Source organism: Trichophyton benhamiae (genome assembly GCF_000151125.1).
Source record: "Trichophyton benhamiae CBS 112371 chromosome Unknown contig00476.0, whole genome shotgun sequence".
Taxonomy (NCBI): Eukaryota; Fungi; Ascomycota; class Eurotiomycetes; order Onygenales; family Arthrodermataceae; genus Trichophyton; species Trichophyton benhamiae.
Window position 1 is genome coordinate 622,626 of NW_003315108.1, and position 22,591 is coordinate 645,216.

The 22,591-nt window shown below is 47.3% G+C and overlaps 9 protein-coding genes across 9 annotated transcripts; 7 read left to right on the forward strand and 2 right to left on the reverse strand.

Annotated features, from left to right (window-relative positions):
• Positions 1-411: 411 nt before the first annotated feature.
• Positions 412-1,313, forward strand: ARB_06861 (microsomal signal peptidase subunit (gp23), putative; the record flags this gene model as incomplete). Its single annotated transcript, XM_003015055.1, has 3 exons — positions 412-554; positions 650-723; positions 790-1,313. 3 exons carry the CDS (start codon positions 412-414, stop codon positions 1,311-1,313), a joined length of 741 nt encoding a protein of 246 aa, XP_003015101.1.
• A 1,515-nt stretch (positions 1,314-2,828) lies between these two features.
• ARB_06862 (uncharacterized protein) lies at positions 2,829-3,945 on the reverse strand (the record flags this gene model as incomplete). The annotated part of the gene is made up of 2 exons (XM_003015056.1): positions 2,829-3,620; positions 3,685-3,945. 2 exons carry the CDS (start codon positions 3,943-3,945, stop codon positions 2,829-2,831), a joined length of 1,053 nt encoding a protein of 350 aa, XP_003015102.1.
• Positions 3,946-6,247: 2,302 nt separating this feature from the next.
• Positions 6,248-9,585, forward strand: ARB_06863 (uncharacterized protein; the record flags this gene model as incomplete). Its single annotated transcript, XM_003015057.1, has 9 exons — positions 6,248-6,265; positions 6,400-6,522; positions 6,579-7,518; positions 7,583-8,190; positions 8,251-8,360; positions 8,416-8,836; positions 8,920-9,234; positions 9,288-9,417; positions 9,476-9,585. The coding sequence occupies 9 exons, from the start codon at positions 6,248-6,250 to the stop codon at positions 9,583-9,585; spliced, it is 2,775 nt and encodes a 924-aa protein (XP_003015103.1).
• A 775-nt stretch (positions 9,586-10,360) lies between these two features.
• Positions 10,361-11,369, forward strand: ARB_06864 (uncharacterized protein; the record flags this gene model as incomplete). Its single annotated transcript, XM_003015058.1, has 3 exons — positions 10,361-10,513; positions 10,605-10,793; positions 10,926-11,369. The coding sequence occupies 3 exons, from the start codon at positions 10,361-10,363 to the stop codon at positions 11,367-11,369; spliced, it is 786 nt and encodes a 261-aa protein (XP_003015104.1).
• Positions 11,370-13,293: 1,924 nt separating this feature from the next.
• ARB_06865 (uncharacterized protein) lies at positions 13,294-13,581 on the forward strand (the record flags this gene model as incomplete). The annotated part of the gene is made up of 1 exon (XM_003015059.1): positions 13,294-13,581. One exon carries the CDS (start codon positions 13,294-13,296, stop codon positions 13,579-13,581), a length of 288 nt encoding a protein of 95 aa, XP_003015105.1.
• Positions 13,582-14,374: 793 nt separating this feature from the next.
• On the reverse strand, positions 14,375-16,282 carry ARB_06866 (uncharacterized protein; the record flags this gene model as incomplete). Its single annotated transcript, XM_003015060.1, has 2 exons — positions 14,375-16,045; positions 16,133-16,282. The coding sequence occupies 2 exons, from the start codon at positions 16,280-16,282 to the stop codon at positions 14,375-14,377; spliced, it is 1,821 nt and encodes a 606-aa protein (XP_003015106.1).
• Positions 16,283-17,016: 734 nt separating this feature from the next.
• Positions 17,017-17,895, forward strand: ARB_06867 (uncharacterized protein; the record flags this gene model as incomplete). Its single annotated transcript, XM_003015061.1, has 1 exon — positions 17,017-17,895. The coding sequence occupies one exon, from the start codon at positions 17,017-17,019 to the stop codon at positions 17,893-17,895; it is 879 nt and encodes a 292-aa protein (XP_003015107.1).
• A 186-nt stretch (positions 17,896-18,081) lies between these two features.
• Positions 18,082-18,756, forward strand: ARB_06868 (uncharacterized protein; the record flags this gene model as incomplete). Its single annotated transcript, XM_003015062.1, has 1 exon — positions 18,082-18,756. One exon carries the CDS (start codon positions 18,082-18,084, stop codon positions 18,754-18,756), a length of 675 nt encoding a protein of 224 aa, XP_003015108.1.
• An 89-nt stretch (positions 18,757-18,845) lies between these two features.
• Positions 18,846-19,574, forward strand: ARB_06869 (uncharacterized protein; the record flags this gene model as incomplete). The annotated part of the gene is made up of 1 exon (XM_003015063.1): positions 18,846-19,574. One exon carries the CDS (start codon positions 18,846-18,848, stop codon positions 19,572-19,574), a length of 729 nt encoding a protein of 242 aa, XP_003015109.1.
• Positions 19,575-22,591: the final 3,017 nt, after the last annotated feature.

The window sequence follows — 22,591 nt, forward strand, 5'->3', positions numbered from 1 at the left end:
TTATTATATTGTCCAGAGTTTTCCCCTTTCGAATGATGCTTTCCATGGCATACTAGGGACTGCATTCGAGGCGTTCGTCCGGGTTTGAGGCCTTTTTCACTTCCCGCAGGAGCAATGGGAGGCGAAGATTATTGTATTAGCGATGTAACGAGTTCTACCTCCTGCGTATTATTGTTATTTTAAGTCAACATCTTACTGTCTCCCGTCTCTTTCCAGTCTATATATCATGGAAACCGCTCCAGGGCTGAAATTCAATCACGTGACACGAATTAATATGGACCGAGCGCCTAGCTAGTATAGCCCCAGGTTGTCAATCTTATCTGGCCTCATCTGGAGCTTTGAAGAACAGCCATAGCCACGAAGCTATTCACGGCTCAGTGGATGTAAGGACGGTTGTCCCAAGCTGCCGCAATGCATTCAGTTTCCACCCGCTTTCAGAGTGTGTTTGGATTTCTGACCACGGTTGCTCTTGTGTTGGGCGCAATTATTGCCGCTTCAGATTTCCTCCATCCAGCTGAGCCTACCACCAGCATAAAGGTGTCGAACGTACAAGTGTATGTCAAGCCAATGGTCTATCCTACCAGAGGAATTCCATCGGTCATACCCTAATAGCTAATATACTAAATGCTGTGCTAATGTTTGTAAATAGAGTCAAGGGAAGGCCTCACTACTATGCCTCGAGACGAGAAGAATATGCGCAAGTCAAGTTTGATTTAGACGCTGGTACGTTTATGAATATGATTCAAACCAGATTGTTCTGAGCCTGATGACTGATACATTCTCCTTCAGACTTGACCTCTCTCTTCCACTTCAACACAAAGCAAGTTTTCGTCTACGTTCTAGCCTCATACCCTTCTGCCTCAAACCAGTCGCAAACGACCGAAGCGGTAATATGGGATAAAATCATTCCAGCCTCTGTATCACCTTACTCTCTCGAATCCCTGAAGTCCCGATTTTTCCCAGACGCAAAGGCATTGAAGTCGAAACGCAATAACTCCAAAAGCAAGACCAAAGCTAACACCGAGAAAACTGTCGTACCTGGGAAACTAAAGCTCCGGAACCAGAAACCAAAATATCAGATAACTGATATTTCGGGATCGATAGCAGAGAAGGAAGGGGTGAAACTGATTGTTGGATGGAACGTGCAGCCCTGGATAGGCTCGTTGCGCTGGAGCTCGAATACAAACATGGAAAAGAATGTCGGCGGGCTTTTTGGAAAATTGTTTCTTCAGAACGCTGGCTCTAAAGGCACACTTAGTGGGAGGAGCAAACCGTTTAATTTCCCAGCTTTGAAGAAGCCAGCTACTTCTTGATTTCCCGGGTATCTTGCGCGGGTAAACCTCTACAGGGTATATTTAATACAATAGTTACAGTATATTCTCCATTATACCCTTCTTTCTACCGTCATCCTAGCTGTTAAGGGCAGAACCTCCAGACGGGTATCTTCCGACCACATTAGCCAATGGATAAACTTCTATTTTGACATCCTTGGTCAGGCATTTAACAAGAACAGAAATAGAGGATTTATACCATTGAATTGCCAATAGAGAAACGGACTAACAACAAAGGCTGTTTATAGAGATATTAATAGTGGTACACGCCGCCCAAGCCAAGCGGGAAAGAATAACAATGGTTTCTACTACCCCAACTCCTATCTGTCTCTCATCCAGAAGTCATCGACACACACTCCAGAGGCGTATACATTAGGTTCAAGTCCTCTTCGATATTTATTATGCCGGTTGTCGGCCACCGTTAGTAGCAGGAGCTTGAGTGGTACTTGTACCATATCCTTGCTGCATGGGAGATTCTTGATCAGAGAAATGGTATCTTTCGCCGCCATTCAAAATCCTCTTTGAAAAGATACCCGGTGGCTTCCTTGCTCTCTGTCTACCTTCATGACCCCTGCTTTTGGCCTCATAATACACCCATAGCGTGTAGAAAGCATGGATATGGCCGGGGAAATATCTATTCGAGGGCAAAATAATCAGCCAGTATTCAGCGGCGTTTCTGGGAAGAGTTGATTTACCCAAGTATAGTCAAGAGGACGTTGATAAAGAGGTCCGGGGAGCAGCCGCCGATGAAGAAGACCCCAGCCGGCGGGACTGAGATAAACTATGTTAGCGCTTCTGTATATGCATACGGATGGGAGATAGGGTATCACAGGGCGAGTCCTACAGAGGAGAGTCACTAGAACAATGATAACACCTGCACAGGTCTCAGACATCTTAGCGCTGATGCGAATTCAGGAAATAACAGCTTGATGGAGCTTATGGCTGCTGAGACGTAAGATAACGGGCTAAGTCAAAATAATCAACTTCTAGCTTCCGAGTTCTTAAGCACGATATTGCCTATAGAATATAACCATGGACTTATTCATGGAGGGATGTGAGCGAAACCGCTCCATTGTTTCTTCAGGAGAGACTGTTTACTATCTCGCGCTTGTTGACTTTAACGTAAAATCGGCAAGCGCATCCTGCGTCTATTTAGATCGATATGATGTCATCAGAGGAAGCCGAATCACGTGGTAAATTTTTTTGGTTGGTAGCACGAGATCGTGTCTTTGTACAATTCTATGGGCATGGCGTACAAAGATCGATGCACAAGTAATTGTATTTGCCTATTAATTGGATAAAAATGGAGAGCAATAGCCAGTCGATCATGTTAATCCGCCAAGTAAGAACAGAGGAGAGAGGTAAGAGGAAGAAGTGGTGTTTGGGTATCGGGATGTTTGTGTCCACCTGTGGCAATGTAGTTTATATATGGGGAGGTTTTTATAGGGTAGGAGTGAAATATGGGGCTGTATAATTCGGTGTGTGACGGAAGATAGTTTATACAGCATCGATAGCCGCTCGCTTCGACACTTGCTCGTTCTGGTTCCCCAGCCTAGAAATCTGTAGGAAAGCATCGACACCATATCCCTCGAGGCTATGGAGCTCGAGTGTTCCAGCCCAGTACTCTGCATAGACACGACTCATCGGGAGGCCCATTCCGAGCCTTAGATTAGGCGGACGCGAACTGAGAGAGTCTAGGGAGTTTTCCTTTATTCCTCTGGGTACTTTTGACGAGTCTTGATGTGAAACATTCAGTTCCTGCATAGTTGCGGCCATGGCGTGAATCTGGCCAAGGTTCTCCAATCGAGTTTTCGAACGAGGGCCCTTGGAGAATGACCAGAGATAGGGGAGGATATCGCGAGGAATGCCGCCGCCCTGGTCTGAGACACGGATAATGACATGTTGTGGAGCCTCGCAGATGAGCACCTCTATCGGCGGTGGTGGGCTATTGCTGTCTTTGTATTTCTCGATAACTGCCTGCATGGAATTGCGGAGCAGCTCTCCAACTATATACTCCAGGTGGCTTAGAATGTAAGGGAATGTAGCACCAAGATGACCCTGAATGGATATTTTGGGAATTCTTGCGTCCGGACCGAGAGTTTGTCGCAGTAGGTGACGGGCTAGCTTTCCGCAGCGCTCTACAACGTCCTTTGCGTTACATTTGAGGAAAACTTCACCGACGAAATCTGCACCCATATCGCGTTCGGACGAATCTGGGAAATGCCATGGTGAATTGAATGTCTCTGTAAGAGCCAGGTGTTGCTCTGCTATCACCCGTCGTGATATTCTCTATACCAGCATGTTAGTTTCGCCTCAGTAAAGCCACTATAAAGATAATATGGTGCGATCATACCGCTCGCAGGAGAGTATTCATAAACCGGTCCATAACGTCAGGCTTGACTAAGTCCTGGCACTCCAATACACCCATTGCAAGGTTGGGAATAACGGTAAGATGCTCCTTGAGAGCATGGCGTAAAATGTCACAGTATCTATCATTATCTTCTATTGTTTTGATCTCGGGAACTGTCCGGAAGCGCTCAAAGGCCTTGTAGTATAGTTCGTAGACATAGGAGAGATGAGGATTCGTCACAACAACATACGGCAGCTTCTGCATATCACGTAGACGGTGGGCGATCCTGTATTTATTTTTATTTTCGTCAGCACTCAAACCTGGAAAATGTTAAGTAAATTGGTTATATGGCGGCATGGTGTACCTAGTGGGGAGCTCCGTCCGGACGTAGTTCGCAGAGCTGATGAGTCTGCTCTCAGTGAGCGTACGACCAAAAAAGGTCAACTGGCGCAGGCTGATCGGCCGAACGTCTCTCTCTACCCAGCTGCCGTCGTATACTCGTCGTCAGTCAAGGTGTAAACAACTCATCCGTCATGCGCAAGGTGCGGTCCATACTCATCGAGAACGGAGCCAGGCCGCCACGGAGGAGGCCTCTGGCTGTCTGCGGAGAGACAGCGGACCTGCCGACAGCATCTCCAGCGAGCGCTCTGCCGGCACCGACTCGACTGGCTTAGCAGCATGCCGGCGGTGCCATTCATTCACGAGTTGGTGCAGCTCAGGCCTTGCGGGAGGTGACTGGGCCAGGCTGGAGGACACAGGATGCCGCAACGGACTTTACAAGTCATGGCTCACAGTCGAGACATGGCTTCTCAGCAGCATAGAAGAGCAGCACGGGTTCATCGAGGGCCGAATAGCCGGTGGGATAGGGAAGAGGAAGGGAGAGAAGAAGGTGTAGCTAGAAGTTGACTTTTTGCTTGTGTTGACTCTTGCTGCTTGCCGGTGTCGGAGGCTGAAACTGATCCTCGGCTGGCGCGATACGAAGCGGGAAACAAACAAATCGACGTCGACGGCGGCATCGACGGCTACGGGATCTCCCTATGCATGGATCTACTGTGTAGGCATGTATCTTTGCGCGGTAACTGGCGAGCTGGCTGCGAGAGTCACTGTTGTCTGCTTTTTCCCCAGCATCTTGGTGGGCACTGAACGGCCTCCTGCATGCCCTGCTGGGTGAACAATGAGCTAGTTACATGCATGGAAGAGCAGCTTTCACTGCCCACTCTAAGAATAAACGCAGTCAAAGAAGAATCATACATCTAAAGGTGATTGTGCTTGACCAGAGAGGCCTGGCACTGCCATCCTTTTTAAAAAGCAGCCTTTTTTTTTTTTTCTTCTTCTTCTCTTCCTCTTCTAACATCGACAAGAAAAGCGAAAAAGAAAACCTCACCAAAAAAAAAATAAAATAAAAAAAACGACCATCCTACGCGGAGCTGCCAACTTCACCCGCAGATAACAGCCTCACGCAACACTGTTTAATAGCGGTTACTACGTCGATAGCATCTGGCTGTCTAACTGAAGACTGCTTTACTGTCTCTGCCTCGCCTCGGAGCGCCGGTCAGCCACGATAAGAGCTCTTTTGCTGCCTTGGTTGGATATACCGAGCTCATGGACCATGTAGGCCGCCGCCCTCACCACCCTCACTCCTCACCCTCACCTCTCTCCCGGCCTTGATTCTACACGCCGGAAACGAAGATCCAGGCTGACGAGCGTGCCTTGATACTGCAGGTTAATGATGCTGATACCATGGTGCCTGACTACGACCAGTTCGAGAACAATGACCGGACAGACGTGGTTGTCGTGTCGCCTGCCGGCTCAACCTCGAACGATGTAGACATGGAGAAGCCACTCGCCAATGATTGTATGTGCTCCCCCAGCTGCTGTTATTTTTGCCTGGCAGAGACCGCTCGCGCCTCTCTGTCTGCTCCTCTGAGCTCTGCCGCACGCCTGGCCCCTCCCCCTCGTCCTGTCGAGTGCCTAACCAGCAGTGCTCCGGCTGCCAAGAGCATGGTCGTTATTCTTTGCCGGTAGCTTACCCAGGCTAACTCTTCTGTTTGCTTGATAGATGAGACGATGATGTCGAGAGTCCTACCAGTAGACCCGGATCTGGAAACCGAAGGAGAAACATATCACACATGGCACATAAAGAATTGGACAAAGTTGCCGCGGAGAGAGCATGGGCCCAAGTTTGAATGTGCCGGCGCACCATGGTACATCCCCCTCACAAGACGAGAGCAGTCTAGACAACAAGCGGAAATAATCTCTCTAACGGGTGTTTTAGGAGAATATTGTTTTTCCCCTACGGTAACCAGGTAGAACATGCCTCCTTTTACCTGGAGCATGGGTGGGAGGAGAACGTGCCGGAGAACTGGTACGCTTGCGTGCAATTTGCCCTGGTCCTATGGAATCCGAACCACCCAGACATATATATCTCAAACAGTAAAACCTCCCCTGGACCATTTTCAACTCGAGACGTGGGCTAATTTGGGCGTAGGAGCGACACATAGATTCAACGCAGAAGAATCGGATTGGGGTTTCACGCGGTTCTGTGAACTACGGAAACTGTTTCAACATGTCCATGATGACAGAGGTGTGCCACTCGTAGACAATCAAGAGGCCTGCCTCACTGCATATGTGCGAGTGGTGAAAGATCCTACTGGTGTTCTATGGCATAACTTCCAAAAGTATGTTTGCTCCCCGATATCTTGGGAACTATCTATATAGCTAACATACTCCAGCTATAACTCCAAGAAAGAGACTGGCATGGTTGGTCTCAGAAACCAGGGCGCAACCTGCTACCTTAACTCACTCCTCCAATCGTTATTTTTCACCAACGCGTTCCGAAAGGTATGCCAAAACCTACCTCCAAACACACTGCGTTTGTTGTGCTAAATGATAAATAGGCTGTATACCAAATTCCCACAGAAGATGAAGCAAATAAAAAGAACTCTGCCTGGACCCTTCAACGTTTATTCTACTCACTCCAAACATGTGAAACTCCTGTTTCAACCTCAGAACTCACTGAGTCCTTTGGATGGAAGTCAAGGGTAATCTTTGAACAGCAGGATGTCCAGGAACTCTCTCGGTTACTCATGGAGAAGCTCGAGGTGCAAATGAAAGGCACACCGGCTGAATTAGCACTCCCGAACCTCTTTGTGGGCAAAGCCAAAACTTACATTTCTTGTATCAACGTTGATTATGAATCGTCGCGGATAGAGGACTTCTGGGATATACAGCTGAGTGTCAAAGGAAACAAGACCCTGGATGACAGCTTCAAATCTTACATCAACGTTGAGATCATGGATGGAGAGAACAAATATGACGCAGGATCTTCCCATGGTTTGCAAGACGCCCGAAAAGGTGTTATTTTCGAAAGCTTCCCACCTGTCTTGCATCTTCACCTACAAAGATACGAATACGATTTCAACCGCGATGCAATGATGAAAATCAACGACCGGCATGAATTCCCAGAGGAGTTCGATGCATCGCCTTACTTATCCGCAGATGCAGACAGGTCTGAACCCTGGGAATATAAGCTCTTCGGCGTACTTGTTCATAGTGGCGACCTTAATGCTGGACACTACTACGCCTTTTTGCGCCCAACCAAAGATGGCCACTTCTACAAATTCGATGATGACAAGGTGATCAGAGCAACAAACAAGGAAACGTTAGAGGAGAACTTTGGTGGAGAGTATGCAAATGGAGCCGGGATGCGCCAACCTTATACCCGGAATTACTCAACAAAACGCTCGATGAACGCATACATGTTGGTTTATATCCGGAAGTCCAGAATCGACGACGTCCTTGTCAACGTTGGAAACGAGGATGTGCCTGCCCATCTTGGTAAGTTCCTGGCTTACTTTTATTCCCATTCATACTTCTTGGAAGACTTACTAACCGGGAACAGCGAAACAAGTCGATGAAGAGCGCTCTGAGGCGATCCGTAGGAAAAAGGAGCGTGAAGAGCAACATCTCTACATGAATATTGCAGTTGTATCCGATGACTCGTTTAGGGAACATCACGGCTTTGACTTGATGAGTACTGATTTGGATCCCGGTGATCCAGCCCTCCCAACTACCTACCGAGTCCGTCGTACCATGAAGGTGGGCGAGTTTACGCAACTTGTGGCAGAAGATAAGGGCCTTGACGTGGAACGAGTCCGCCTATGGGCTATGGTTAATCGTCAAAACAAAACTGTCCGGCCTGACCAGCCTCTACGGGACCCAGAAGACACTGTCGAAACAGCTGCTTTCAAGCTTTCGTCAAGAGCCGCGCCTTTCAAGGTATATGCTGAAGTGAGAGAACCTGGAAGTGATGGAAAAGTTGTTTGGCCTGAAACGCAAGGGCCGAATGCGTCTGTTCTCGTCATTTTGAAGCATTTTGATCCTGTGACACAAACTCTCTCCGGTGTTGGCCATGTTTTCGTTAAGAAGCAATCCAAGGTTTCAGAACTTGCTGGGCCCATTCTCCAGATGATGAATTGGCCTGCCGGTACATCCTTTTCGCTATATGAGGTACGTATTCAGTAAATACTTCTAGCTTTTGGTAGATTATCATCTAACCGTTCATGCTAGGAAATCAAACCTTCCATGATTGACCAGCTGAAGCCAAAGCAGACCTTCCAAGCTTCGGAGATTCAAGATGGAGATATAATATGTTTCCAGCGGACCCAGAGTGAATCAGAGTACGTTATTTTCCGCCGAACACATTCAAACTGTTACTGACCCCATTACACCTAGACTTGGACCCAACGTTCTCTACAAGGATGCAAGACAATACTACGACTATCTTCTCAACCGCGTCATGATAAAATTTGCCCCAGTGAAGCCAGAATCCGATGACTCAACTTTTACACTTGCTCTTAGCCGCAAGATGAGCTACGATCAATTTTCAGCTAAAGTTGGCGAGTACTTAAAAGTTGACCCGACACACCTTCGGTTTGCTCCTGTTGCAACTACTACTGGCAATCCCAAACCATTTATTCGGCGGAACGTTGCCCACAACCTTTCCCAGATCCTGACTACGCAGTACTCTGCTTACGGTAACTCAGGGCAGAGAAACGATGCATTATATTATGAGATTCTGGAGACTAGCTTAAGTGAATATGAAACTAAGAAGCTAATAAAAATCACCTGGCTACCCGAGGGAATCATCAAAGAGGTATATTTCTGCCCTGGTTTACTCTTTATACTTCCTTTTTATTTTGTCTTGGGGTGTGCGCTAATATATATTATTTCATACAGCAACCGTTCGAGTTACTTGTGCCTAAACAAGGAAATGTCACTGATATTCTACAAGGCCTTCAACAAAAAGCTAATCTGGATAATGAGGTTATGCAAAATGTCCGTGTTTTTGAAGCACATTACAGCAAAATGCAAAAAGAACTAACAGACAAGTTTGGCGTTGCTGGAATAATGGACACAATTTCCCTTTATGCGGAGCCTATTCCAGAAGATGAACAAAACATGAAGGAAGGTGATTTTAGGATAAATGCTTTCAATTTTGATAAGGAGCCAAATAGAGAGCATGGCATACCTTTCAAATTTGTTGTTAAACCAGTACGTCTACCATTACTTTCCTAACTGCTCTCACGGTGCTGACATATCTATAGGGAGAGAAATTCATCGATACCAAAGAGCGCTTGTCCAAAAGAACAGGCATCCGAGGTAAACAATTTGAGAAGATAAAATTTGCAGTTGTGTCTCGAGCCATGTACTCAAATCCAACATATCTTGAAGATGGTACTCCATACCCCTTACTAAAACGTACCTCTCAAAAGAAACAGCTAACACTATCTAGATGACATCCTTTCCGAACTCGTCGGCGACTCTGACAGCCAGCTTGGCCTGAACCATGTAAATAAGAATCGCAATTTCCTCTCCAAGAGCGACAATATCTTCATTCGATAGATACCCAATGGATATATTCGATTCCTTGCCAGCTAGCGCAGCACTTGACTCTATGCGAACACAATGATCCCTTCAATGGCTGTATCACCACAGTTATCTTGATATTAAAATAATGATATCTTCAGCTTCAACCAAAGACAACACAAATCAGTTTCATTATGCGGGGGAAAGAAGAGTGGGAAACGGGGAAACGGGGTTTCAAGTTCTTTTTCAGGCTTTGAATATTTATCCTACAAATTTTCCCCACCGTTTTGATCAGTTACAATTGCTTGTATTTCCCTCATTTCGATTTCATGGCTTGATTTCTCTTTCTTAATGTTTCTTTTTCTCGTCCAGTTCTATATCTATTATCCATCGATCATCTTTCTAAACGGGCGGTGTTCTGATGGCGGCAAATGATGCTTTTTCTGACTCCGGGTGTATTGCTTGCATCTTCCCATAACTATAATACCTAACCATAGTGACTAAAGGGGCCAGTCGTAAGCTATTGGGAAAGCCCATGTCCTTATTTAGATGATTCCCTTTTTAATGAAATATCCATGTATTTGAATTCAAGGTACCCCTTTTTATATGTTGTGTTGTTGCTGGTTGAGCGTTTCTATTGGGAGTTTGGCTCGTTAGTGCAAACAATGCAAACAACACACCAAAAAAGTGTCAACATCTTACGCATCGCATTTTCCTGTTGGAACGTCGACCGACTACAACCAGACCTCGACAACAGCTCGCTCTCGGGGATTCCACGGTATACTCTCGCCTTTCCTGGTTGTAAGGCATCATGCGGTTTCAAGCTATTGCCGTATGGCTCTTCGCCTTTGCGGTTTCTTCGGTTTACGGCACCGCCTTGACCTACAAGCTCGATGCCGCTGAGAAGGCCTGCTTCTACTCCTGGATCGATAAACCCCCCGCGAAAGTCGCCTTTTACTTCGCTGTATGCCTTCAGCTTGCCTTCCCTATGATGTGTTTGCGTCAATATCCTGTTGAATCTGTTTACTGACTCGTGACCATGTGTGCGTGTGTAGGTGCAATCTGGCGGTTCATTTGACATCGATTTCTCCGTTTATGGCCCCGGTGAGAAGCTAGTTATGGACGGAACTAAGGAGAGACAGGGCGATTTTGTTTTTACCGCTCAGTCCGTGGGTGAATACCGCTTCTGCTTCAATAACGAGATGTCCACTTTTGCGGAGAAGACGGTTGACTTTGAGATTGCGGTTAGTCTTCATTATCTCCCGATTGTGTTTCTTAATTTTGGACAATTTTGTCCCAGTTGCATAATATCATGGAGAACAATTGGGTTTGCGTAAGTCCTCGTGTTCGACATAATGCTAAAGAACCTTTTGCAGGTCGAGAATGAGGAACGAACTCAGCTGCCATCAAAGCCTGGAACTTCCCCTGAACAGACGTCAGCGGTTGAAGAGACAATCCTCCGACTAGGAGGTCACCTATCAACCATCAGCCGAAATCAGAAGTATTTCCGAACACGAGAAAACCGTAACTTCAGCACCGTGCGGAGCACTGAGAAGAGAATATTCAATTTCAGCATTATCGAAAGCTTGATGATGATTTCAATGGCCGGCCTCCAGGTGTTTATTGTCAGGTTCTTTTTCCAGGGTGCCAGGAAAGGTATAGATGAACGGATGGGTCCGGCCTTGGGCGCACTGATCGCCCATGCAGCCCTTCCTCCCCCATCCCACCTACCCCCCCCTCACTCCCCTCTTCCCCTTACACCACCTTTTCGAGCTACCAGCATACTAACTATGTTTATTAGGCTATGTATAATCGAATAATGACGACAATTCTCATATTATGGCTGAATTGTGTTTTCTTTAAAATATATGGTCCTTTTTCACTATGACTTTTGCCTCGATTCTTAGATACTGATGACCATAACGGCATCCAATCTTAAACAGAGATTATTAGTTTACAACCATTGGTTCAACCATCAACACAGAGCTCTATCTTATGACAACAGATTTGAATTGGCAGCATCCATGAGAGAGCCTAACATCTGAGACCTGAAATTTAGCCCGCACTATCCTTGTGGATAGGGTATCATATCTCGAATTTCGGTGACGACACCGTGCAGCTGCTGAATAGGGGCAGGTCAAGGGAGGACCAGATGACACACCTTTCTCGGTTCCAATAGACAACACGGCCTCGTACTTCCTCGTTCAGCTGAGGAGCTGATATCCCGTAGCTGAGTATACACCAGTTTTGCTGTTTACTTGATGTCAATTAATTTATTCCGTTTTTCCACGTGCAACCAAAGCCAGGAACGTCATTGTTCTCCAGAGTGCTTTGCCAGCCGTCAGTCAATCTTGAATTATCTGATACTTGATGCTCATCACTAACGAGGTTTTTGTTGCCAGCCACATACATCCATTTTTATTAGTCTTTCTTATGGGAAAGCAGATCATGCAGGATGCAAAAGTTGGTCACGAAAATCCACAAGTGGTCCGACGTTGTACCGACATAAGCCCGAGACCCGCCCGGGTACCCAGTTCGTTTCTCGAGATAACATGTCATACTCACTCCTCTCCACCTTGAACGAGCATCCTCTGCGTTGTACTCCATGTTATCCTGGGCCGTCTCGTTCAAGAGCTGCAACTCGAATCCAGGCGGGGAACCAGCTGGAGCTCTTCCTCGCTAAATGCGAATAATAATAACATCGTCTTTGCGGACGGAGGTCGCCACCTAGTCGGGAGTCCAAACCGCTGCGGGTTACGATCTTCAACGCGATCTCGATCCAGCTGGGGGGCCCTGTCTGTTCATTCCTCACTCTCACCCTCTTGCCAGAAGTACCTTTAGAGTTTGTCCAGCGGACGCTAGCTCGCCAGCGCTGGCGCCTAAGGGGAACGATTCGAAAACTTGGCTCAGACGACCCGATGCTCCATGCGATGTGACGACATAGTTCTCCCAAGACTCTATATCCATACGCCTCCTACGGAGTAAGGACCATCAGATTCCTGTCCTACGGTGCATAACGAGAGCTTGTCCCGCATGATTTTCCACTCTCGATCTCCATTAATTAGGGATCCGGCTTTCGACCGCCACTCTGACCCCTTTATCGAGCCAGAAGCAGTCTGGAGCCACAGGCCAAAACGGCGGCAGCGTTCTTATTGTTCCTTGCTCTCCATGACTCTGGGCTCGTCCAGCCACACAAACCGCAACGGACTGAGACTTCCACTGATAACTGTCCCCGTATGACGCAATATGGCCCCCCAACCCTGTGTCAGATTTGACGATGCACCTCAAGGTGATATGAAATTTTCATGAGTTCCCATAATAAGTATGAGGGGCAGTCTATAAAAACTTGACCCTATACCATATATTAAACACGCATACATCCCATACTTCATTCTCTTTCTTCGAGATACCCTTTTCCTATCTGTGTCATCACCCTTATCGCTTTCCGCCGATAGACGTATAATAGGCCATATACAACTGTGGCTGGAGGTCTGCTGCCAATTGGTATATGTGGACACGCACCTCCATTCTTCCTCTTTTCCCTCCATTTCTGATATGTCTGTCTGATTGTTCATTCTATCAGAGATAATACTGTAAGAGTCAAGTTTAACGCCTTGAAAGAGCATACTACAATCCCTTGATTCTCTCGACACTTAGACTGGCCACTCATAAGTTATATGAACACATGTCTCACATCATTCACTCCTCCGTTAGGCCAAGATCATACTTATACTGTTAAGCGAAATGGACGATACACTTGCTCCGATCAAGATCTCCAGCCCTTCGGGGGACCGCCAACATACATTGTCCTCGTATACTCAAGTTATGTACGAGCACACACAGAGACAGATGGAAGAGCTTCGGGCTTCGGAGTCACCACCAGCACCTGGTGAACCAAAAAAGGCAGAACATCACGATCGCATGAAACGTCACAATCACCAGGAGAACGGTTTGCCGCCATCCATAAAGAAGCACGATTACGCTCTGGATAATGCAAAGACCAGCCACCCGGAGAGACGGTCCGGTGGTTGACTTATGACACACTCGTCAATGGTATGCTACGGTGCAGAATGGGATATCCACCGCTGGTGAATGCGCATAAAGAAAAGACATAAGAGGCTAATGAGACTTATGTCGCTTTCTCTTGAAGATGAAGAGATGGTGGTGCTATCTGCTGTCCTCTTCAAGTCGAGACGCCTAGACATGATACCTCGAACGTACTTTGTTCAGGGATATCGGAATCCTCAACAAGGTGCTCTCGTATGAACCGACTACGCCATTACGACAACTTTTTTCTTCTCGCAAAAAAGAAAAGCCATTTTCTTTTTTGACTAGTTATTTCTGGTCAATTTACTTCTCGACTTCCGAGATAGCTCTCCTCTCCCCGTTCAGTTTTTGGTTTCTTACTACACCTCGAACCCTCGTTCTTCATTATATGACGCCTAGCGCTTCAGCCTTGCTTTCCTCGAGGTATTTTATTCTTGACCTTTGCCTGGATAGGACTATATCTCCACATACTGGTATGCTGGGAATGCCTCTTGCTGTTTACAAAATATATGACCTTTGTCTCATTTTTCCATTTCACGCGGGTCTGTGATATATAGAAAGGGCCTTCATATGACGAGATATACGACGTATATTTTTCTTTTTTTTTTCCCCCCCAAATTAAGGAAGGCCAAAAAATTACGAAAATTGTCCGCTTGCTGCATACTATGCATGATTCATGACTCTCCTAGAATCCTCTAGATCATATGGTTATTAGGGTATTTAAAGTATTAAGGTAAAACGTAAAATTCATCCACGCGCTGTGACGTAACGTAACTCATCATGACCATCCGCCTTGGTTCCATCTGCCCATCCCATTGGGGCCCGAGCTTGAGTTTCTTGCGTATATCTGTCCGTGCTGACCCTGTTGGTTTTGCTGGCTCTGCTCGCCTTGCTGGCCCTGCTGCTGCTGGTGGGGATGTGGTGGACTGAAAGCGAAGTTTGCTCCTGGCTGGTGCGGCGGAGGTATGAACTGTTGTCCGCCCATAGACCCACCCATGGTCGACGGTGGGAAGTTTTGAGGAAAGGCTGGCAGGTTCATATTCATACCCATGTTCATGGCCATGTTTATATTCATGGCCGGAGGGAACAGACCCCCTTCTGGTGCAGATATGCCTGGTGGAGGCGGAGGAGGCGGGGGTGGCCACGGCCCATGATAGTTTGGTGGTCGAACTGGAGGAGGAAACATTACTGACTGCGCAGGGTTCATGGCTAGCATGCTCAACTGCTGCGCGCCGATAAAAGGGAATTGAGGGTTGACGTAAGATGCTTGGGTTTGATTTGCTGGTTGTGAAGAAGTAAGTGGAGGAGGTGGTGGTGAGACTCCCCGAAGAGCAGACGGTTTAGGCGAATATGACGCCGATCTGGATGCTGAACGGCCGGCCCTAGGTCGACGGCGAGGGGATCGGGAGCGGGACACTGAGGCTCGCCGTCGACGCCCACGAGATATTGATGAGCTCGAGGACAGTGAACGGCCTCTCCCGTCTTCGCTCATGCTATCACTGTACCGTCGTCTTTTACTGGCTGACCGCCGCGAGCTAATGCTTTGACTTGCGCTTCGACTTCTGCTGCGAGCTTTTCCATTCCTGCGTTGTTTCATATTTTGGCAAAATTCCCGCGACCAGCCGTAGTATGTGCCACTGTCCAGTGATTCCCCCGTCATATCGTTGTGTGTTGTGGTTTGTCCCAGCTCATCCACATCTACTATAGTAAGCTCCGGAGACTCGTTTTTATTGGTATCATAAATCCTGTCCACTTCTGCAAGGAGGGATTTCACAGCTTTGATAAGAGTCTCATCAGCAGGGCCAGCGGCAAATTGGAGAGGTTTTAATGACTGGGTTCGGATTGCAGCAGAGGAATCTGGGATTATGTGCGGTAGCATGTTTCCTGCAGGTAATTCGTAATATGGCGCATTGGGATCACCATGAGTCGCCGGCATCACATATGGAATATTTCGCGTTTCAGCCTTTTTCTGTTCAGCATGTGCTTCTCCATCTATAGCAGCCTTTTCCTCAGTAGCTTCGAAATTTTCAACCGCATCCCTCAATTTCTTCATATATTCCGCACTGTAATATGCATTGTTTTCCCATATCTTGATAAGATCTTCAACCCGCTTGCGATACTTCGCGCTATTGTCACGGCAATAGCTCCCAGCACGGCCAAAAAGAGTGGTCAAGTATGGGCGTAATGACTCGGCCACCGTTGAAAACGCTGAAGTGGACGTCGGGCCATGGTATTTCGTATGGTGAAGTAAATCATTTAGTAGGTAGAGAATATGCAACGTCTTTCTCCTCGAAGATGCGCCGTGCTTTCTATCACCTCCGTTTTGAGCTTCTCGCTTATCCGTTGGTTTCTGTTGCAAGTACTCTGCCAGCGCAATGAAGTATTTGCCTAATCCCCCTACCCGGACGGACGAAGGGGCAACATTTTTTAGAAGCCATGATTTGCATATCTGGTGTGAAAAACCCCAAGGCGTAACAGTTTAGTAAACTTGGATATTGCCGCTGCGACGATGCAAGGAGCTTCAAATAGTCCAAACCTGGATATGTGCTGGGGAGCAATGCGACATCATCGTGTCGAGCTCTTTGTGAAAGCGTGATATCTCATCTCCAGAGACTGGCTGAGGGTCAGGCCGTAAAAGGCCGGCGGAGAACGAAGCCTTCGCTACAGCGATCTGGTGGGAGCTCATTGTGAAACCGCTGTATAGCCTCCCAGGCGCTCACTCGGAGGTAAACAATACTGCCCCGACGCTGCTTGTCTGTTGTTGACGTTCTGCGGTTTTCATGCTGGTGTTCCTCATGGAGGCTTTTTCACGCCAAGACCAACGAATTAACCTACCTAGTAATGCCCCGGTCAGGCACAGTGAGTATCACGTGACTACAATCTCTCGTAAGCGGACCGAATGGTCCAATCTTAGGTTGTCCTCCATGGCACGTGATCAAGATATTCTTAGCCAATAAAAATGTCAAATTAATAGTTAATTAGTAACCCGCGGCTCATAGGCTTTATCAGCATTGGTCCCACTACTTCACCCAATAATATTGGGATCAGCGGCTATATGGCGGCTTTTAGCATCATGAGCCTGATAAGCCACCCAATCAGAATACATCCAACTTTCAGCCTTGTTAATGACGACTTCCTCCGTCCCTGCGGTTTAATACCAACTGAGTGCACGCCACCAGTCAATGCCGTCATAATGAAGAAGGCATGAAGGTCTTCGCCGCCTGGGTGACTCACATAAATACTCACTAGAGCGCTCCCTTTCCATTGTTCTTGTTCTAAAACTCATCATCACATTTATATACACACCAAGATTTCGGCTATTTAATAGGACGTCGTAAACGTATGGATAGCCAACGAATTTTTCGGCGGATAGGTGCTGGATTTTGTGGCACAGTGTGGGCTTTAATGCCCAGTAATAATATGCTGGAAGACGACGCTTTCAAGCGAGAAGATGGAGGTCCTGGAAGGTCTCTCCAGAAGGAATTTAAAATGCACGGGATCATACAGAATGCTATAGAGCAATACAACAAAGCCACTCCTATCTCTATACCCAGATGCCATCAGTTTATTGATCCCGACGACGCTTGGTGGGGGGCTGGAAATTTGGAGAAATTTCCTGACGGATATTCCCCTTGCAATATCATTCGGTCCGACCGCATTCCGCCTGTTGGACAACCCACTCGGGAGTTACTGATCGAGAAATTCTGCCCTCCACCTTTGATATCAGAATTAAAGGCTAGTGAGGTCAACAAGGACTGCCTCATCCGCCCATATCTCGGGAGATGCCGATTTAGCTCACGACCGAAATCGAACTTCGTGGCCTTTTCTCTTCGGAACTTCCCGCTGCACCTCGACCAGATGTATGAACTCGAGGTACCTCCAACCGACCTCCTCAACTATGCTGTACTGATGGCAGAAACCCTGGCAATACTTCATTGGCTAGGTAAGACAGACGCGAACGATATCGAGTTCGTCTTAGCTCCACCACGCAATGACCAGAAGTCAGCAATAATATCAAATTGTCTTGGAGAACACACGATATGGATCCTGGACTTCGACTGCTGTAATTTTATCTCTCTCGATATGGAAGGGGTCGACCAAGCGGTTAGGGCTTTTATAAAGAATGACCCATTCTATCCACGCCCAACCTCCAGCCCTGACCTGTGGGTGGCATTTCGACGCAAGTACATTGAAACTAGCAACGAAGTGCTAAAGGGAGCAGGTGATATGGCTCTCCGTCAGCTTCCAATCCATTTTATCAATGGTGTTGAAGCTGCTTTACAGGTTTCTTCGGCCTAAGTTTATACGATGGTTTTTAGTTGTATAATAGGCGTGTGAAGCAACACACAAGGATCACACGAAGCAACACACCAAGCAACACACAAAGCAACATGGAAATATTTGTCATTGCCCTTGACATATAAAATATATCCGCATAACTCGCTCTCAGGTTTCCCTCAAGTTTGACCCTTCAATCATTACAGCATGTCGGATAATATTGGTGACGAGATTTCTTCACGATCAATCCGCCAATATGACACCTCGGAAGACTCAAATACCCCAAGGCTGGATAGGATGTTCAGCAAATTGCAACTTGAAAGAACCAGCACCTCGAGCACAACAGGCCCGGATACCAAGAACACTCTAAAAAGGCTTCTATCAAACCAGTCTGGGATATCCACTGCATCCTCCTATGCCGAATTCCAGAGTGCTTCAGCAGGCCAGGCGAGACCCTTCAGAGAGATCGGAAGGGGGTCAATTGGAAAAATTTACGAGCAACCAGGAACAACATGGGCATTTAAACTTCTGCTCATCGATCGAAGTGATAAATTGTGGAACAACTATGTCATGCATCTTCGGGTTCAAAACAGCTTTGACCAGCTCGGCAGCATCGGTGGACGTGTGGAGCTACCGCGTGTTGCATGGTTTGCAAATAAGACATCAGAATTTTGGAACGACAATCTTCATTTGTTCCCAGACGAGCCGACTTTCAGGCGTGAACCTCGCGATGTTCTCTGCATGGAACGAATTCTCCCATTACCAGAACCAGTTCAAAGCGCCATGATTGGAGCTTACTGCCCACCCCATAACATCGAGAACGCGAAAAGAGACCCAAAAAAACAAAGACTGCCTTATCATGGTTTTCTTGGGAAGAAATAGGTTTGGAACATCTCGGCCCAGTGGCACTACCTTTTTTTCGCTTCGCAACTATAAGCTACATCTAGATCAAATAAGAGACCTTGGTTTAGATGTCGAAGAGCTGTGTGAGAGCATGGAAGATACCATGGCCGTTCTACACTGGCATGCAAAAGTGGACGGAAACGACATTGAGTTTGTTTTTGGCAGCTCCCCAGAAGATAGAAAAGCGATCCGTCGAGAGAATGGCTCCAGGATCAAGCACATATGAACGGATTACCAACATTCATCCAAACTTCAAGAAGCGACTTCTCAGCTTATGGATTCTCGACTTTGACGCATGCAAACCCATATCAATGGATGAAAATGGAGTGCGACTGGCGGTGAAAGCCTTTTTGGAGACCGATCCTTACTGCCCCCGGCCGTCAACTGAATGTTATTTTGCTAAGGAGCTCTGGAAATTATTCTGCACCCGATACATGCATACTGCTGCGAGACTCGTGAGAGGCACAAACTACCATCACCTGCCAATGAAGTTTATTCAAGGAATTTCGAATGAATATAGGCTAGGTGAGGAAAATCGAAGGGAGACTCAGGTTGCACCTCCCACAGTTGTTAGAGGAAGAGGAGCTGCGGGCATAAGGAGAGCTAGAAGCAGCGGCAACATGATGGGGCGTGGTAGAGGCACTTGGTCGAACCAGCCGGGGCCACAACCAGGAGAACCAGAGCAATCAGAGCGACAGAGGCAATTGGAGCAAGCAAAGGCAAAGAAGGGGCTTTCGAGGGAGGAATATTGGTCACAGGCATTGATAGAACGTGTACGGAGTAAGGCAACGAGATAAACGTTGGCCCAAGGATATGTAATTAAGCAGTTAATATGATTTTGCTGGAAAAAAATTTGAGATCTTTTAACGCCTAACTAATTGCTGAAATGCCACCATGTCCCCCCTGCCTAACGGTACAGAGTAAAGTATTCTTAGGGCAAATTTCTCTATTCTATCAATGTACTCCTAAGCTATACCCTTCTTTACTTACTTTATACCTATCTTCTAACTCATTACTTTCTTATATAGAATTCTCATACCTTTAACCCCCTAGCATTTCCTAACCCCAACCCTTACCCTAAGTGCAACTAGATATTATCCAGGAATTATACTATACAGTAGAAGCAGAAGAGTGTGGTTTAGGATACACGGTTAAAGCAGAGAATTTTACCCTAGGAATAGTGCTTAATTCTGTACCGTTAGGCCGGTGGATAGTTATGGTGGCATTTCAGCAATTAGGTGGTTCCATTACATTCGGCACTGTTTGATAACTAATACTCATACAGTATCTGAAGGATAGGAACTGGCAGTTGTATGGTTCAAGCAAAGCAGTACTCCGTACAGCGAATATCTAATGCTTGTCTCCGCCTAGTTAGGCACTCTAGACAACGACGCCCTCGAATAAAATGCTACAAACTGTACAGAGTAAGAAGGCCCTAGTTACTTGCAGTCCAGCTGGGCGCAAGCTGCATCATGACATGGACTGCGTATCTCGGGAAAAGGTTCGGCGTGGTGGTGTCACTTTTGAGTACGGGAGTACGAATATAGCCACCATTATAGAACCCTCCTTCAAGGGCATTATACAAGAAGAACCAAGGCCATCTGAGCATTCCGGGTGGTTCCTAGAAAGCAGACCGCTGCCTCATAGAGCAAATCTTGTTTCCGGATAACATGACTGTCTCTGTATTCCATGTGTACGCCAGTGTGGAATCTGAGCAAATATCCGGCGCTTCCAACAGGGCTGTTTCGAAGCGCTACCTTGTTGACGGGCGAACCCTTCGCCGGGAGCCGTGTTATTACTGGAGCAGAGCCAGCGCGAGACTTCCGGGGAAGGCTTCGGGAAAGCAACTCGAGGAGAGCAACGAGCAGGCGCCGGCCACGGACAGGCGTGGGAGGCGTGGGAGGCGCCGAGTGAGCCCACCAGGAAGCCCACGGATTCCATCCCCGTCACGCGATTGTCATCTGGCCATGCCATCTTTGCGTCATGCATGATCCCTGGAGGTTCGGCGATGCGGAAGAGCCGTGGAGCTAGCGCCCGCCGCCCAAACTCCCGACTGGCGTGCCTGAACCGCCGAAGGACACGAAGCTCGAGACACCACGAGGTTACGGATGTCGCTGGAGGGAGGGGGTTGGGCCCTGGCTGGTTAACTAGGTGTTATTTAAGGCTGCGTCTGATCCTCTTGGGACGGTGTTCTTCCCGCCAAAACAAACCACCGTCGCTCTGTCTGGCCGCCGGGATATCTATTCGAACAAGAAACAGGCGATTCCTAGCCACGAGAATACCTACCTGGGTGACGAGTTAGCTCACCAGCCGACCCCCTCGTCGCCGCCTACCATGAACCAGCCAACCATCATACTTCGACACTCGCTTCGGCGGTTCTCTGCCCAAGCCCCGAAGCCAGAGAGCAGGGCCCAGCGGTATCTGGCGGCGTCGTGCATCGTCTCCGGCGTCCTGCTGCCGTTTATCCCGCCGGCGCTGGAGAGCTCGAGGGGGAGAAAGCTGGAGCAGCCACCGGCAAATAAGTGAGCCTCCCCTCCCGCTAACTGGTTATTATCATTCCCTTGCCCCGAAGAAGATCAGTTTGTCCTGACATATATATATATATATATATATATACAGCTATCCTCCTCTATGTTTCCATTCTCGCTAAGCATACTTCACTTCGTCGGCTTTCCTTATCTCTTTTACGTCTACGGGCCACAGGTTGGCTATGATTGTCATGAAACGGCGTTCGGCATCATAATGGAGCACGAAAATCCATTTCATTAGGAATTCGGACATGGAGTTATAACGATGATTATTATTATGCCTGTTTCTATTCTATGAGATACTTTAGCGTCTTCTAATGGCTAAAAATAGTTCCAAATCAGTGTTTCTTTCTCCCTGTTCATCTTTATTGCAACTTCCTCTATAATCTTCAATAGACACCCCCAAGGATTCGTCTGGAAGGGTCCTTGGCATCACAAGACGATACAAGCCCTGGTATTCCGTATAGTATGATTTTAGAGAAGAGTAGCAGAAATGATGGTTAAAATAATATACAGATATCTCCTCGTCTCTCCTTTTATAGCATAATATATGCAAGAGCAGACTAAGCAAATATATTGCCTAGCCACCGTGGTAACATACCTAACCGAATGTATGTATAAGTATCCAGCATCAATCAGCTGAAACGATCACCCTTCCTCGATCTAAATACTTCGGCGGCTTCGTATTTCCCTTTCTCGGCCAGACGCTGTGCATCGGTGTCCGGTTCGTGTCTTGTAGGAGCTGGATCGTGTCCTAATTCTTCACTCGGGCTATATGCGTCATCCTTCTGTGACCCACTATTCAATTTCCCTGCCCGGGCAACTGCCGCCTTTGACTGTTCAGCTGCCGCCTTCAGCCAGTACCAAATGCCGGTTAGTGAAGCCCTAGAGTCAATCTTATCTCGTCGTGGAGGGGAAGAATTTGTGTTCGTACCCTTGCCGAAGCTTCAGCTTTGGCCATTTCATCTTTACGTTTCTGAGTAGCGTCAAATCTGGTCAATCTGTCGGCGTTGATAGAGCGTTTGGCGAAATAGTATGCGCCACCACCAGCTGGTCACAAAACGGCATTAGTTATCCTGCTCCTTTGAGTATAAAAGAACAGCCGGGGTATTGCATAATAGTCGTACCGACACAAAGCGCTCCCCATCCGATCCTAGGCAGATTGATTATGTTTAGTTCTCTCTTAATCCTCCCAATTGTGATCGATCAAAGCAATGGGTTGTCGGTACCAGGTTGATTTAATCTAAACACCGCCACGCAGTTAGTGATACCAGTCCCAGTAAAGA